At 49.9% G+C, this 17,117-nt stretch overlaps 3 protein-coding genes across 3 annotated transcripts; 1 reads left to right on the top strand and 2 right to left on the bottom strand.

Annotated features, from left to right (window-relative positions):
* Window positions 1-3,556: 3,556 nt before the first annotated feature.
* LOC117840083 (putative cyclin-dependent kinase F-2) lies at window positions 3,557-5,002 on the top strand. Its single transcript, XM_034720539.2, has one exon. It carries the CDS (start codon window positions 3,780-3,782, stop codon window positions 4,857-4,859), a length of 1,080 nt encoding a protein of 359 aa, XP_034576430.1. The 5' UTR covers window positions 3,557-3,779; the 3' UTR covers window positions 4,860-5,002.
* Window positions 5,003-10,007: 5,005 nt separating this feature from the next.
* On the bottom strand, window positions 10,008-11,787 carry LOC117837592 (uncharacterized). Its single transcript, XM_034717299.2, has 2 exons — window positions 10,303-11,787; window positions 10,008-10,149 (listed from the first exon to the last, which is right to left on the bottom strand). The coding sequence occupies exon 1, from the start codon at window positions 11,364-11,366 to the stop codon at window positions 10,320-10,322; it is 1,047 nt and encodes a 348-aa protein (XP_034573190.1). The 5' UTR covers window positions 11,367-11,787; the 3' UTR covers window positions 10,008-10,149; window positions 10,303-10,319.
* Window positions 11,788-11,921: 134 nt separating this feature from the next.
* Window positions 11,922-16,611, bottom strand: LOC117837593 (uncharacterized). Its single transcript, XM_034717301.2, has 3 exons — window positions 16,394-16,611; window positions 13,204-13,345; window positions 11,922-13,078 (listed from the first exon to the last, which is right to left on the bottom strand). Exons 1-3 carry the CDS (start codon window positions 16,496-16,498, stop codon window positions 12,342-12,344), a joined length of 984 nt encoding a protein of 327 aa, XP_034573192.1. The 5' UTR covers window positions 16,499-16,611; the 3' UTR covers window positions 11,922-12,341.
* Between the last annotated feature and the right edge of the window lie 506 nt (window positions 16,612-17,117).

Genomic DNA, 17,117 nt, shown 5'->3' with positions numbered 1-17,117 from the left:
AAGCGGCTGGAGGTGCAGATGGCGGTGATGCTGGAAGCACTGAGGTAGATGTGGAGGCTTCAGGCGTGGCAACAGCTCCGGCAGTTGGATCGTGGGCAACCACCACGGTAGGAGCGGTGGTAGACGGGGTGTGTGCTGCAGCTGTAGTGGGCAATGCAGGGGCTGGTGTTGAGGCATGCGGTGCATCTCCAGAAGACACAGGCAAGACTACGCCACCTGAGGGTGACAGCACGGGGTGGTGGCGGCGCGACTGCAGCACGGGGAGTACAGCAATGATGAACCGGCAAGCACAGGAGCGACGCGCACGATGTTGGTGGTACGGATCGCACTAGCGGCGGCTGCGCGCATGTCGTCGTGTCCTGCTGAAAAGGAAACACCGACTCCTCGAAATAGACGTGTCATGAGATCAGAATGCGTCGTGAAACCAGATCGTAGCACTTGTAGCCTTTTTGGTCCGCCGGGTAGCCAAGGAACACGCATGCGAGAGAGCGTGGCGCAAGCTTGTGATGGGTTGTAGTGGCAGTGTTTGGGTAGCACAAACACCCAAAGATCCTGAGGTGATCATAGGTTGCAGGGACGCCGAAAAGCAGCTCAAACTGGGTATGGTGCTGGCGGGGGTGACATGGACGGTGGTTCAGGAGGTAGGTGGCTGTGGCAAGTGCGTCAGGCTAGAATGAGGTTGGCACAGAAGAGTGAAAGAGCACAGCACGCACGCTGTCATTGATAGTGCGGAGCACACGTTCAGCACGCCCGTTTTGCGGAGACGTATAGGGACAGGTGAGGCGCAGCACAATGCCATGAGCTACGAAGAACGCCCTACCATTTTCAGTTTGCAAGCACATGATAGACTGTTTAAATTGTGCACAAATGCATGGAAGGCTATGATAGTAGGAAGACATCAGACTTGTGGCGTAAAGGAAAGGTCCGGGCAAAGTGAGAATAATCATCCAACATCACAAGATAATATTTGTATCTAGAATTGCTCATTATTGGGCTCGTCCATACATCACAATGCAGGAGTTGAAATGGAAAGGAAGCAACATGAGTGGACTCAGAGAATGGCAGCCGTACGTGCTTGCCAAGACGACTAGCATGGCACGTATGAGTGTCAGACTTGGAGCATGAAAAACCAAATGTATTCAAAATGCGATGAAGAGGAGTAGTGCCGGGGTGACCAAGCCTAGCATGCCAGAGCTCTGTGGTGTGATCTACATGAAGGGCTTGATGATCTCCGGAGTATGGTTGAGCATTCTTGTTGGAGCATTCTTGTTGTGCAGAGGATAAAGGTTGCCTGAAGAATCACATCGGAGGAGAGCCATCTTGGTGCGCAGATCCTTGATGGAGAAACCCCAGGGATCAAATTCAAGAGACACAAGATTATAACACGTATCACGTGTTAGTGCACGAACAGAGATAAGATTTTTAATCAAATGTGGAGCAACGAGAACATTATTCAAGTGAAGAGGAGCTGTGGCAGTAGGCACAAGAGAGCGGCCAGAAGAGGAAGCAGGAAACGATGTGCCATTGCCGACAATAATGTGACGCGGAACAGTAAGCGGGGAGGAGGAATAAAGAATATCGGAGTTGGAAGCCATATGAGACGAAGCCCCCGTGTCCAAGAACCATTCGCTAGAACCACCACCTTACGGCTGCTGCGTCGGCATGCCGTGAAGGGTGGAGAACAGGGCTGAAGGGACGCCAGAGGCGCCGGCGTTGAAGTTGGCGTCGTAGGAGGCAGATGGCGCGCCAAGGGCCATCAGTGCATGGGTCGAAGCAGCGCCAGGTCGCGGTCCTAGAACGCCAAGGCGTAGTGGCCAAGCCTGGACCACGCCCGTCCAAGGGTTGTAGGCAGATGCCCACTGCGGAGAGGAGGCCGGCGTCGAGGTCATCGTAGGTGGGCGCAACGAGTTGTTGCATCCTGATCCAGAGGAGCGATTCTTGTGGTTGGTGGCCTTCCACTTCTTGTGGCTGCCGCCGTTGGACGGGGGAGAGGTTGGCGAGGAGGACGTCGGCTTGGTTGGAGAGGAAGCTGTGGTGGCGGCGAGCAGCGCCGTTTGAGCCTCCATCTTCCGGGAGTACTCGATGCGCTTATCTTCCTGGAGCATGTAGTTGCGGGTGTAGAGAAAGGATGGAGGGGGCTTCTTGTCGCCGAGAACAATGATGGTGCTGCTGAACTTGTTGTTGAGGCCGCGTAGTGTGTTGACCACCAGGGCCTGATCGGTGATGGCGGCACCGACGTCGGCGAGGGTGTCGGAGAGCCGCTTGAGGTGCCCACAATACTCCGTGATGCTCATGTTTGGACGAAGACGGCTCTCTGCAGGCTGTTGTCAAGGAAGAGCCCAGTGATGGCCTGCCACACCTCATAGGCGCAGAGACAAGGCTTGTACACTACATCCATGATGTCCTTTGTCACTATCGCGTAGAGCCAGGAGATGATGGACGCATCATTCTGCATCCACTTGGCGTCGTGGCGCATCAGGATGGCATCAAGGAAGCCGTCGACATGGTCGGAGAGGGCAAACTTCTGGAAAGTGAGCTCAAGAGTGACAGGGACATGGCCGTGGATGTTGAGGACGGCAATGGTGGTGGCAGACGGGGCACCAGGGGAGAGGGGAGCAAAGGCGTTGGTGTTGTGGGTGGCGGAGCTAGAGGAGGAGGAGTCAGCCATGGTGAGAGAGATCCAGCGGAAGAGAAAGAATTAAATCGAAGATAGCTGATACCACGTAAGAGTAGTAATGGCAGAAAAGCTCAGCTTGTATTGATGCCAATCGGCCAGTACATATACATGATCACGAGTAGTGCAAGAGCAACTAAGATCCTATAATCTAGGGATATGGCCGATTCACCAGGATTACAAACGGTGTGCCTATGGACCGTTACAGACTAACAAACTTACAACCGATCATGACTAGCTAAACCAGGTTTACTACACACCAGACTTCTGATTGGCGGTGAAATGCTGTCTGGCAAATCATTCATAATTTTTGGTTACTCGATTTGTGCATTCAACGCCAACCATTCATAATATCTTGTGTAACTGCACGATGCCACAGAGGGGATTCTCTGAAACTTTCTGGGACCAGGCTAGCTCACCATATGGCCAGGAAGCTTAAGATAAAGAAACTCCGGTGCAAAGTGCACTGCAATGGAGACTCACTTTATCTCTGAATGTTAGTGGTGGCTGCTGGCAAGCGAGGACTCTGATAATCTCGAGACTCCCTGCCATGTGAATATAATGGCTTAACACAGATAACGCCGAATCGCCGATGCTTGGTTCAGAACATAAACATGAAGCAGACACTATGCAGACGGGTGCTCTCTGAACTCAAATTGTGCTCAACAGATTTCTGGCGCTCGCCCCTGCAAAATTCAGAAGCACGGAGACGCTAAATGTTGCATCATTCTAACTTCAGATGTTTGCGTTCTAGAAGAGCTGAGTACCAATCGACTTGCTGCTCCATGAATTTTTTTTGACTGCTCCAGTTTAACGCTTTCCCTTCCGATTAAAATAAGTTCCCGCGTTTCTTCAGGCCATGGTAACCGAAGAGGAGTCGGAGCCGAGTTCGTTACGGTCCGACGCCGTGCCCGCCACACAACGAGTCGGAGCCAGCCAACAGATGCTCGATCTGTGTCGCCAGCAGCAATCCGACAATCCGACCTCCGCCGCCTTCGATCCCTACGAGCATAAATGGCCGGGCAACGCAGCGCCATGGCCACGCCACGCCTGAGCCGTCTCTCATCTTCCTCCTCCCAACGATCCAATAGTCGAGACTCGAGACATGGGGCGCCCCGCCGCCGCCGCCGCAGGAGGGAGCCGCAAGAGGCGGCGCGTCTCCGTGGGCAGCACCGAGCACTACGAGGAGGTGTCCCGCCTCGGCGAGGGCAACTTCGGCGCCGTCGTCAAGGCGCGGCACCGCGTCACGGGCCAGACCGTCGCCATCAAGCGCCTCACCACGGCCGCCGACGACGCGGCTGAGGACCCGATGCGCGAGGCGAGCCTCCACGAGGCGTGCGGAGACCACCCCTTCATCGTCGGCTTCCACGGCCTCGCACGCGACCCGGCCACGTCGCGCATCTGCCTCGTCACGGAGTGCGTCGACGGGCCGAGCCTCCACGACTACCTCGACCACCGGAGCCGCGGCGGCTTCCCGCCGCTCCCGGAGCCCACGGTGCGCGCCGTCATGTGGCAGCTTCTGACGGCCGCCAAGGCGATGCACAGCGCCGGCGTCATCCACCGCGACATCAAGCCCGAGAACATCCTCGTCTCTGGCGACCGCAGGTCCGTCAAGTTCTGCGACTTCGGGCTGGCCATGTCCATGTCCGACGCGCCGCCGTACGAGCAGGCGGGCACGCTCTCCTACAAGGCGCCGGAGATGATGCTGGAGATGCCCGTCTACGACGCGCGCGTCGATGCCTGGTCCCTGGGATGCGTCATGGCGGAGATCATCAACAACGGGGGGCTGCCGTTGCAGGGCGACGGCGAGGACGGGCAGCTCCGCGCCATCTTCGACGTGCTCGGCGTGCCGGACGACGAGACATGGCCGGAGTTCTCTTCCACGCCGTTCGCCGCCAAAGTGGTGCCGGAACTGCAAGTAGTGCATCGGAAGAATTGTCTGCGCGAGCTCTTCCCTGAGGCGGCGCTGTCCAAGGAAGGATTCGAGGTCCTCGACGGCCTCCTCACCTGCAACCCCGGCAAGCGGCTAACGGCGGACGCCGCGCTCAAGCACCAGTGGTTTGCCAAGGTCGACGCGTTGGAGCTTCCAATGAAAGATGAGGTGGCGTCGGCGTTGCCCGGGAAGAAGAAGCTCCGCATGGCTCCTGCGGCTTGTGCGAAGAGACGAAAGCTGCAGTGTGTGTAACTTTAGAATTCTTTGATCGTCTCGTGCATGTAAAGATCTGTACTCTGGTATTTTCGAGCAGATCATGTAATGGCTTCTCAGCTTCTGTAGTGTTGTGCGAGAGTAAATTGTATTGTCGAATCAATCTATCCTGTTCAGAATTATGCTAGGCATTTTTGTCCTTGCATTTAATTTTCTGTAAGCAATCTCATGCTAAAATGCTACATCTCTGAATTTTGGTCTCAAAATTGAATGATGCAAGCTGATCAATGTAGACTCTGCTCATTTGGGAACATAAATGCTTCTGTCAAAAAGAGAGAACTCCTTTGTGAAGTCTATATGTTAATCTTTGCCTGAGAGGCACTAGAAAAGAAGGGAAACTCTTTAAAACACAAATCATCCGACCACTGAATTGATAGACAATTTCTGTTGGATCCAAAATTTTATGAATAAGCCACCTTGCATGTAAAATCGTATTAAAAGATATCTCCTCATAAATTACTGTCTCTACCATCTTAATATTACTAATTAGAGAGCCCCAGGTGAAGCCACCTAAGATCCTAGGTGGACATTTTAAAAAAAGAGAGAAATTCTAGACATTCTCAAAAAAAATAAAACATCTAGCCATCAATCGGTAAACTCAAATCATCATACCCATTAGATTTATATTTTTTAAAAAAATTACCCACCTATGCCATTATGAAAATAGCCTAAAGTAACCCCTAAATCTATATCTAAATTACCCGCCTATGCTATTATATAAAATAAACAAAGTAACCCCCTAATCTTCATCAAAAGTACCCACTTATGCCATTATAAACAATATTTAAAATAACCCCCTAAAATTTCAACTGAATTGCCCACCACTAATACTTAAAAAATAACTTAAAGTAACCCCTTAAATTTGGATCTATATTACCCACATATGCTATTATTAAAAATAGTGTGAGGCAACACTACATTTGAATCCAAATCACCTTAATTTTGAATATGCACCAATATATGATATCCTATCGGTATATGATATAATAGTTAAGGTATATACACATGACATGTGTCACAATTTATAAATATACCGAGGAAGTGATGGGAATATAAATTTCTATGTTAAAATTATAGCTCAAACTTAGAGTCCATTGAACAAATTCAAGCGCATACCTGCGATACAAAATGAAAAGTTAAAGATTATAAATGTGAGCAAAAATGCTATAGCTCAAACTTAGAGTCCATTGAACAAATTCAAGCGCATACCTGCGATGCAAAGTGAAAAGTTATAAATTATAAATGTGAGAGGAAACACTATAGAATAATTACTAACTAAAATCTTTGACAATCGAAAGAAGATAATAGATATGTATCCATATAAATATTATGTTCGAATATTTAACAAATGAGAGGTAGTTCAACGTAATAGTTTTATATCAGTATTGTCTCATTTTTTCCATTGGCAACTCCGTATTAGTTCTCACGAGGCATGCTAGAAAAAAATACAAATCATATAAATTCTCATAAAAATAAAAAGAACATCAAACATCAATCCTGTGAACTCTAATAATCATAGTCATTGGTCTATCATATTTTCTAAAAAGTTACCCACACACTTTATAATTATGAAAATATTCTAAAATAAACCCTAAACCTATATCTAAATTATCGAGATATGCCATTATAAAAAATAATCTAAAATAACCCTAAAATCTTCATCCAATTTACTCATGTATATTATTATAAAGCATAACTTAAAATATCATTTAAATTTATATCTAAGTTACCCACATACGTTGTTATTAAAAATAACCTAAAGTAAACACCTAAATATTAATCTAATTATATTCATGTGCATCATAAAGAAATGTGCAAAAGTAAACTAATATATGATTCTAAATTGCCTATTTATGTCAGTGTTAATATAGAAATACTAAGTTAAAGTATATACGCATGATGAGTTTCACCATATAGACCATTTATACATGTATGTGAGGAAGTGATGAAAAATATTGATTTTTATGCTAAACGCATTGTATGGAGGTGCGGTAGAAAATGAAAAAAGTGTGAATGTGGATGAAAAAGTGTATAGAATAATTACTAATTAAAAATAAATCACAACTAGACAATGATAATTACACATATATATGGGTATTATGTTGAAGTAATGAAAAAGTTAGAGAGTAGTAAGTAAAAAAATTGATTATTAGCTAAGAGCTTATTTTTTAAATATTTTTCAAGTATAATAGTTTGTAAAAATATTAGCCCGTGCGGAAGCACGGGTTGATGGACTAGTTATAAAAAGAATTAACCCAAAGTATCCCAGTAACTGTTTTCAAATTGGAGTCAGCGCAATAAGGGGGATATAAGAGAATATGATCAAATACATAAGGAGATAAACAATATTGAGGAATATCATCAATTTTTTAATTTTAAGGTCAATATAATTTCATACATATATTATCCAAAGAACTCCCAAATACAAATATATTTTTACGGTGCTATTTTGTGTTTTTTTGGTGCCATTCACATAACATTGTTATAGGCTGAAATGGAGTTCCGGACTTAGGCCATTCTTATTCGTACTGATTACTCTCTAAGCTCATGTACAAGGAAGACCTAAAAAGTGTGAATGTTATGTAAATCACCATGAGATTAATTGCACCCTGCTTACACACGAAACATAATCAAATAAGATCTTTCTTTGGTATGGTATAGTCAACGGGGGCATGTGCTCCCACACTTTGCCCCATTTGCCACAAGTAAGCAAATAAGAATGCACATTCTTGTAGCAGGAGCTTGGATGGTGTGGAATAGAGTGGTAGGAAGTTGGATATTGGGGAAGTGTTGGTAGAGTTATTGGAATATGAAGCCTGCCCCACTCTTTTCGCTGGTGCAAACAGGCTGAGGTGGGCTGGTATGCCTCAGTGATGAACATTATTTATGATCGTATCTCAACTGCCATGGATAACTTATATTATTATCAAACCTAATTCGATTACTGGTTCTTACAACATTGGTGTTGTCTAATAGACGGTCTCATGTATTGACACGTAATCATGAGACGACTTAACAAACAACTTGTACAATAGGTTGTCTTTTTAAGTTGTCTCGTAGTAATTCTATTCTCTTAATTTATGCATAAAAAAAAAGAAATATTATGAGTTGCATGCAACCATAACTTGTACAATGTGGTCCTAAAATTTAGCCTATGAGGTTGTTGTCTCTCATCACCCTTTCTCCTCCACATCAGCAAAAATCCTATGTGGCATTGCATGAGATGACCTATGAGACTGCTGAGGTGTAGCAATGTACTTGCTTTAATAGAGAAAACTAGATTTGAAAGCTAATTAAGTGGTAAAAAATGAGGACTTCAGGGGCCGTGGCCCACCTTGGCCATACAGAAGCTCCCGCCCCTGCTTACAACGGTTGGCCCAGTGAACTTGTGGCCTTACCAGATCGATCACCGGATAATTCCGTAACCCTCAAGTCCCTGCAACAGGGGTCGGTTGTGACAGAGGATTTGGTAACTTGAAAATTTGCGGATTTAGCCAGGCATGGTATGGTAAGTTGGTACGGTAATTATGTAATCTTTGCCTCCCTATTTTTTTCCTTGTGCGAGACTTCTTGCAGAAATCCTGGACGGTGTATGCAATGAATCCCTATGGACATGCTGGTACAGGCACTGAACGTCGTGACTGACACTAGCTAAGCTTAACAGCCCATCTCGCTTTCAGCACCACATATATTTGGATCTCAATTTTACAGATTGCACAAAATCGCTTGAAAATTCAGTTGGTGACGCGATGCAAAATCAGACGTATTCTAGGGATCGAGTTGATGTTAGGTGGAAGAACAACATGATCTGCATGATCGGTATCCAATTTTACAGATTGCACAGGATCGCTCAAAAATTCAGTAGGTGACGCCATGCAAATCAGAAGTAATCTAGGGATCGAGTCGACCCCAGGTAGAAGGACTACATTTACCGTCGTCCATGGAGAGATCCTTCTCCTGGAGGCCATGCCCAGCACGATGCCGTCCCTGCGGACGTTGGTGCCTCGATCACGCCCTGCATCCCGTTCCTCCACTTGCAAGCGGAGATCTTCTTCGCTGCTTCCAGGAGCGTGGCGGCGGCGGATCGGATCGGTCTGCAACCGCGGCGTTCCGGAGCTCATCTACTACCTGGAGCGCCACGGGCGGCGTTCTGGAGCGAGCGCCACCGCGCCGTCGACGGAAGGGACGGGGAGGAGACGGCAATCAGCAGACGGAAATGAGGGACCGGTTTTCAAAAAATGTTGGACCCAAATTAGGGGGTATTTTGAAAATTATTGGATCGTGATTAATACTCGCGATCCAAATAAGGGGTTTCAATGAAACATTCTGTTGGACATGTTTACACTAACCGCCTAAATTGGATCGCGATTAATCAGGGGGCTTTCTGCAAATGAGGTACTGTTCTTCCTCCTCCCGCCGGCGGCCGGAACCCGGCGGCGATGTGGGCTACCGACACCGAGAGGCACTCCGGTGAGGAGGAGCTCGCGACAGGCTGAAGTTTTGGCCGTGTCCATTCCCGGCTTCCCGCAGCTGGGAGCTGGCCTCTGTTCTGACGGACTCCATGGCGAAGTTCGATCCGACTCCATGGACGAGACCGTGGAACCCGATAATGAAGGGATGGCCGCGGCACGCCTCGTGGAAGCGCGCGTCGCGTAGGACCTCCCTCTCGACGCCGCTGTGCCGGCGTCGGCCGCGGCGAGGCGTCCGCCGGCGCGAGGCGCTTGATGGCCGCCTTGACGACGGCGCCGCAGCCGCCCTCGCCGAGGCGGCACGTCTCCTCGGTGCTGCCCACGGGGACGCGCGTCCTCTTGATCAAAGGAACAGCTTAACTGGGCCTGGGGACAGCGGCCATCGCGTCGCCGCTGTCTCGCTTTGGCATGGGCGAGCACTGGCCCCAGCCAGCCCGGGCAGAGCGGGCACGTCCGGCGCGCCCGGAGCCAGCTGTCGACGCCGCACTCGTTGTGGAAGAAGTGCCCGGCTGCCCGCATGCCGGCAGCACCCACACGACATGTTACAAGATCAGTTCAAAAACACAAGGGCTTGTATTTCTGCATGATGATCTTGGTGTCAAGAATTGTCTGAGCAGTAGACGTGTAATTCACACATGTGTGCAGCACAAATGATGAATTCAGGACAGCAACAGAACCTCAACTTTCGACAGTATCAGTTGCCAAATTTGGACAAAGTAGATGATCTGTTCAATTTGGTGGATGGACAGAGAACAATGTGCAGCTTGCTCCGCAAAATTTACCCCTTCAACTTCAATACCCTGGCAGCAAGAGCAACCACGGGAATTGGGATCCACTAACTCGTCGCTTAATTTGGTAATGGGAGATAGAATTACACATGAATGAATTGGATTATAGTACACATGACAAAAGAATCAAAAGAATTGTCTCCCAAATCAAGCTTCTGCACATACCATTCCGCCGCTTTGGGCTAGCTGCAGAGAGGGCAGGGCACGAGGCCGTTCTCGTTGCACGCAGAGCAAGCCACGCGGCCGGCGGGGGTGACGGTGGCGCCGCCGGCGTCATGGAGCCAATGACTACCGCTGCACCCGCCGCACACCACGAACCAGGCGCCGCCGCACACCGCGCACGGGCCTTCCCCCGCGCCGCGCCGTGGCGCGCGCCGGAGCACGGGCCGGAGCTGGGACCGCTCGTGCAGCGCCACCACCTCGTCGGCGCCGCCGAGGTACCGCCCGTCCACGAACAGCCGCGGCGGCACGGGGAATGCGGGGTGCGGGTCGCCGCCGCCGCCGTCCTGCCCGCACAGCAGCGCCCGGAGCTCCTCCCGGTAGGGCGCGTGCATGGAGACGTCGCGCTCCAGGAAGGCGACGCGGAGGCCGTCGAGCAGGCGGCGCACGCGCGCGCAGTCCTCGAACGTCTTGCGCACGCCGCGGAGCGACGTGGTGTAGAGCACCACCGCGCGCTCGCCGCCCGGAGGGCACCGCCGCTCGAACGCCTCCAGGGGGTCCGCGACTCCTGCTCCTCCTCCCCCTCCTCCTCCTCCTCCATCGCCGCCGACCGGCACGCCGTCGCCGTGGTCGTCGTCGTCGTCGCGGCGCTTGGACACCTCGAGGGCCTGCGCGTAGGTGTCGACAGCGAGGCGGAAGGCGGCGAGCAGGTCCGGGTCGAATAGCGTCGCCGAGGCGAGGTCCGGCCGGCGGTAGCAGGTGGCGCTTTCGTCTTGGTGGTCCGAGCTGAGCTTCATCTTCTTGGCCTTGCGCGGGTTGACCCCCGGCGAGACGTTCTCCTTGTCGCCATCGTCATCGGCACCGCAGCCGGGCAGCTCGCGCGCATCCACCGCTTCATCAGCCGGCACCTCCTCCTGCGGCGCCGGTTCTTGGCGGTGGCCGCACGGCGTCACCGGCGGCTCCGGCGAGGGGCCAGCACCGGGAGGGAGCGCAAGGAGGACGTTGGACTGCGCGGCGGCGTTGGGGAACGACTGCAAGGTCCTGAGGATCCTCGATCTGAGCCCTCCCATTCCTCCTCAGCTCCGTCCCTCCCTCTCCCTCTCACTCGCTCGCACTCACTCTCTGTGTGTGACAATGATGATCTGCACTCGCAATCGCCACTGGATTCTGTGGAATCGGGAGGGGAAGAAGGGGGCGGATTGATTGCTCAGCTTAGGATGCCGCAACGGTTTCAGTTCTTTGTTTCCCCCTCTGTTAATTATTGGGGGTGTGGTCGCCGGGTGCGGACGCCAAGGGTGCGTGCGCTGTTGGGTGCCTCGCAACGGCTAGGAGAAAGGAAGGGGCGGAATTGTCAGGGGAAATGCCACTCGCCGTTTTCAAAGGAAACGGGGTGGATGCGAGCAACGGCTACCTACGGACACAAAACAACACTACTACGTAGATCTAGCACCAAAATAAAGTTAAAAAACAAAATAAAAAAGACACTCGACAAGGATTTGCTGAGCTGAAAATGTACATTGAATTTTCAAAAAAAAGAAAAGAAAATGTACATTGCTCTACTGGGCAACATAGGCCTGATCAGCTCAGTACCATACGGTCAATACGGGCAGCAACGAACAGAAGGATGCGGTGCCAGAAGGTGGTCAGGCAATGACCCACGCTTACGGCTTTATTTATAGGATCATAATAATAAGTTCATAAACACAAGGCATAACAGCACACATTACGTCACGTTACAACAGGGGCGGAGGCCTCTATCGTCCGCCAGCCCTCTCCAGGAATCAATGTTCCAGCACGCTAACGAGTTACTACACCGGTAGTACAAAGCTTACGGCGGCCGCGGGCGACCGAGGCGGCATAGGCCGGCCTACTGCCCCCCGCAGCGGCGCCGCCGCCATCAAAAGGGAAGGATAACTACATACTGGGCAGCCTAGTGCTGCGCCAGCGGTGTCAGGTTAAGTACGATTACAATTCTCAAAGCAAATGGGAGATAATGTCCTAAACACACGGTGACGCATCCCATCCCAACCGAGACCGAGCAACCTTTATGTGCACCTCACAGCGGAGGCGCCCGGTTGGATCTGACCCTTGTTGTCGCAGTTCGCTGCCGATGGTTCTTGGGGGGCGGCGTTCGCCTGCCCCAGATTCTCAGCCTCCTTTGCTGCCTCTGCTGGAGGAGCATCTGCCTTCGTATCGGCCACAGGCAGCGCAGCAGGTTCGGTCACGCCACCATCCTCTTTCTTCTCTCCCTCTGAAGATGCTGCCAGGAGCACCACGGGTTCAGCTGCTGGGGGCACTGCGGGTTCAGCTACCAGGCTGTTCTCAGTTTTCTCCTCTTTCTTCTCTTCCTCTACTACAGGTGCTAGTGGAGCTACTTCAGATTCAGCTGGTTTCACATCTGATTTATTTTCTGATTCTGGGGCAGCGACATTATTAGTCTGCTCTTGGCCTTCGGCGCCTTGTTCAGTCTTCTCTGCAGCATCTGCACCAGGGGCCTCATCTTTCTTCTCTTCACCTCCTTCGGTCTTCTCTGCAACATCTGCACTGGGGGCCTCCTCTTTCTTCTCTTCTTCAGCATCCTTCATCTCCACATCAGTGCCTTCCAAAGTGCCACGGTCTACAGTTTCATTGGCATCGACTGCATCTGCATCTGCATCTTCTTTTTTCTCCTTTCTGCCCCTCTTAGAGCTTGATCTTCCGCGTTTAGGGGTCTTCTCACCTTCTGGGCTCTCTGTTGCCTTGACCTTCTCACTTAAGCGTGCTGACCGTCTGGGAGTATCACCTGCTTACAAGCTTTTTAGAGAGCAGCAAGACCTTGAATATTTGGGGGCCTACTAGTACCAGAGTTATGAAAAAAAATATATAACTGTGGAAGTGATTAACAAATGATGAGATCTAGATGCCTACTGGTTCCCCAATCAAACTCGGATGATGCAGGGCCTCCAGGATGAGCTTTCAGGTACTGGGTCAGCTGTCTCTTGCTCTTGATCTCCTCGCCAGTTGGGGACACAAAAATAACCTCAAACTTTCCCCCTCTAATTGGGGCAAGCTGCAATGTCACAGGCAGAAGTTAGTGCTGCAAATATCCAACGAAACTAAATCACAAACATGGAACGAATCTAATATGTGAGGCTATGCATCAGCATCGATTTCTTACATGATACTAACATTGCACAAAGAGCCAGCCAAAAAACAAGTATATAAAACTGAGAAACAATGCCCAACAACACAGCTAAAGAAATGATTGTACGCTTCAAGAGTCTTCCCAATGATTTGCCACATGTCAAGTTTCTTAATATTTGGATGACAGAATTTGTAATGTTGATGGCGAAATACTGAAGCTGGCTTAATGAGCTCAGAGCGGAGATAATTAATGAATTCCGCTTCAGATCCATTCTCTTTTTTTTTTGTGGGGATGTACTGTAACTTTTAATAATATCAATATAAAGTATACAATGAAAGTTGGTCCCACAGCCTACAGGAATTATCAGATATGAAAAGGGCAATACACAAAATGCATAAATAGATGCAAGGCTAATTTTCAATGGAACCACAAATTCAAAATTCTCGCTTGTAGTAACTACTTGTCTGAAAGGGGGAAAAAGTAATTATACCAAGATCACCCAGCCATGCTCTTAACAGTTTTTCAGTCTTTCTTTCAAAAAAGAGAAGAAAAGGAAACACTGGTGTGTAATGCTGCACTTATTCAAAAAGGTTAATATTCTCATCCAATTTATATCTATAAGTGAGCTTGTAGTTTCAACAATTTTGTCTACAGGAGAGGGCTCCTGGTTAGTTGGATAAAAACAGCATCACAAAAACCAAATTGCTAAGGAGATATGGATGATGCAACCAAGTATCCTAGTTTTCCCCTCATTCCATAGTAAACATGAAATAAAATAAACAACATTTTTGATGGAACCAGGCTAACAAGCACACACCAAACCACCACACAGCATAGCTAAAACAATTCAAGCAAGAAGAAGAAAAAAATATACAGTAGAACCAAATGAAACAAAACCAAGATAAAAGAACCTAATATCAGTCAAGATATTGCTAAGGACCAGATGAATTTGTAAGGGGCACAGATGCAGGTGTTTGTGTTCGAATCGGGAGCGGTTCTCCAATTCAGATAACTCTAAAAAGTATGATTCGTCTTAATTTTTCCTTACCAAGGAAAGAGACCCTCTCAGGCATTCTTTTTTAGAAAAATAAGGGACTCACATAATAAATACTGCTTTATGTTCATTTTCACTTTTAACCAAATATATGTATGCATTTAACATTTGTTAAGATTACATCTCTGCATGTTCTTTAATATATTCTGCATAAAGATCCACAAAAGACACAGCGGCTGATGTAGGGCCCGTGCTGGGAGTGCTGCAGCATTGGTTTTAGGTCCCAAACACTAGAATCTGGCCTATATTCTGTTAGCTTAACACATCTGCACTGCCCCAGCCCTGGGTGGAAGACATTGGCTCTGCCCCTGCATCCACCCCATCTCTCCAGTAATCTAAGTTTCATCAAGGACAGCTGTGCTGCCATGGCATGCTCCTCTTCATTGCTGGCCACATCTCCTGCCCTCCTTCATCATCCTGTCTTCACCCTTCAGCTATCGTGTCTCAGCTGCGGCGCCGCAGCCTAAGCACACCAGCCAAACTGCTGTGCCATGTTTGATGCGAGTCAACACAGCAAAAAAAAAAAATTCAGGCACGCACATCATGGTAACACTGTTGTCAATCCAGATATAGTCTCTAGAATAGCATCTAACTATAGCAAAGGGATTCCAAAACATCAATGCAGGCCAATACAACCCAATCATTAATGAAACTCGGCCATCCACCAACCAAATTACGATAGAAAATGACAATGAACGCAATCAGTCATATATGTAAGCAGCACAAGCTCAGAAAACCTACAATCTTACCAGACCTAGAACACAACAAGTTATCACTAGGTTGCTAAAATTAACTGGTAACCGTTTACCACTGTCCAAAAAGTCAGTATAGAGGTGGGACCTTGATTTCCAGGACTCGTGTTTGTACTCTTTCGCCCTTCTCTTGATGACATACCTGCCACACACATCCTTAGGGGAAAAAGGGCAAACCGACAAACTTTGTTTTGGTGCTTCTTTAAGAGAGACATTGTTTTAAAAAGCTTGAATTTCCCGCCTCGAGTTCAATTATGCCTCATCCCAAATCATGAATGTTTAGCAACCAAGCAGGGAGTTATAAAGGAAAGCATTGAGCACATATTTCCAAAAATTGTCATGTGATACAGACACTATTGGATTTGGAATCGTCCAATCAAACCACCCATGATGTTTAGGATGCCACGTAGTTAGATTCCAAGAAGCAGGGACCTCAGATGGGCTTCCGGAAGAGACCCAACCCAAGATAAAATGGTTTTCACCATGAGAACGAACCATGCTACGCACCACCTGCACTGCTTTGCAAGAAGCTAATAAGAGCTAAAGGATGCTCTCTGAGATTTAAAATCACATACACAGATAGTCTAACACGTCCAAGACATGTTCGTGCAGAAACAGACCAACAGCGTCAAGGTTGCAACAAGACCTTGCAGCTTAAAATTTGTTAAAAAGGATGCAATGGAGGCCCTAATACATCTAAAAAAATGGACGCCCTAATGAAAAGGAATCGAGTGGAGCAGGCAGACCAAAGCTGCAACAGGGCCGAGCTAATAAAGCCGTTAGTCTACAATACCCGCACATGTCGCGAATGTGGCAACCCAATCGCGAGCCACGGGGGACGAGCTCAAAATTAAGCTCCAAAACCTTTTAACCGAGCCCGCATATAGCCACAGACTGGTAAAACAACAGACGCCCCACCGAACGGCACGAATCAAGCTTCAATCGAGCTCGGAAAACCTAGAAACCGACGCCCCGACCCCAACCGCTCGAACAGCGAAACCGCGGCGAAATTCGCAGAGACCGAGCCCGAGACCACCGGATCCGAGCGCTAGGACGCCCCCGCAGCCCTCGGGGCAGCGACCCCCGGGCCCGAAGCGAGCGGCGAGCAGAGAGGACGCAAGGTAATTGGGAAAGGGGGGGCCGGCCGAGCGGGCAGCGAGGGCAAACCTTCTTCGTCCAGCCGGAGGGCGCGGGGAGCTCGGTCACGCTGGCCTCCTTCTTCTCCGGCGTCTGCTCAACCGCCGCCGCCACGTGCTCCTCGCCGGTCGCCATGCCGCCCGCCGGGTTTCGAGTTTTCCCTTCCCGCTCTCCCTGTCGGAATTCGCAAAGGCGCTCGCGCTCGTGCTGCTGCTGCTGCTGAATTGGGGAATGGATGGGAGCGGGGGGCGACGGGTGGGGACGGCAGAAATAACGGCCCTCCCGGCGTCCTGCGCCTCCAAGTGCCTCGGCCACGCAGACGGCGTGGCGAGGCGGAGGGCGCACGAACCCGGTGCACGGACCCGTGTGTGGCTGTCGGCAGATCCGTGCCCAAGCCGAGAGGCGGACGGTGCATGGACCGGGTGCAGGATCTCCCCTCGGGGGCAAACGGCGGGACCGAGAAGGTGGCAGAAAACCGCATTGCATTCCGCGAGTCTGGACGGTTCTAGTCCGCTGTTTTGGGATAGGCGGTGCGCCCGAAGCGAAGTGCGGTACGGATCTCGGAGCTCACGGACACGTGGGGTCGCAGATTTAAGGGCCCCACGTATCAGTCAGGATGGGTCGTTTCGGTCCACGTGGCCTTGGGCCGCGCGTTGTAGGCCAGGCTCGTCAGCGAGGACACGCGGCGAGTCGCGATTGGATGGGGCTCGGATAGTGCGCTCAGAGGTAGGTGCGACGCTATCGGGCGCCGGGC

This window comes from Setaria viridis, chromosome 9 (assembly GCF_005286985.2).
Source record: "Setaria viridis chromosome 9, Setaria_viridis_v4.0, whole genome shotgun sequence".
Taxonomy (NCBI): domain Eukaryota; kingdom Viridiplantae; phylum Streptophyta; class Magnoliopsida; order Poales; family Poaceae; genus Setaria; species Setaria viridis.
The sequence above is the reverse complement of the archived record's forward strand: the minus strand, read 5'-3'. Positions and strand labels throughout refer to the sequence as shown.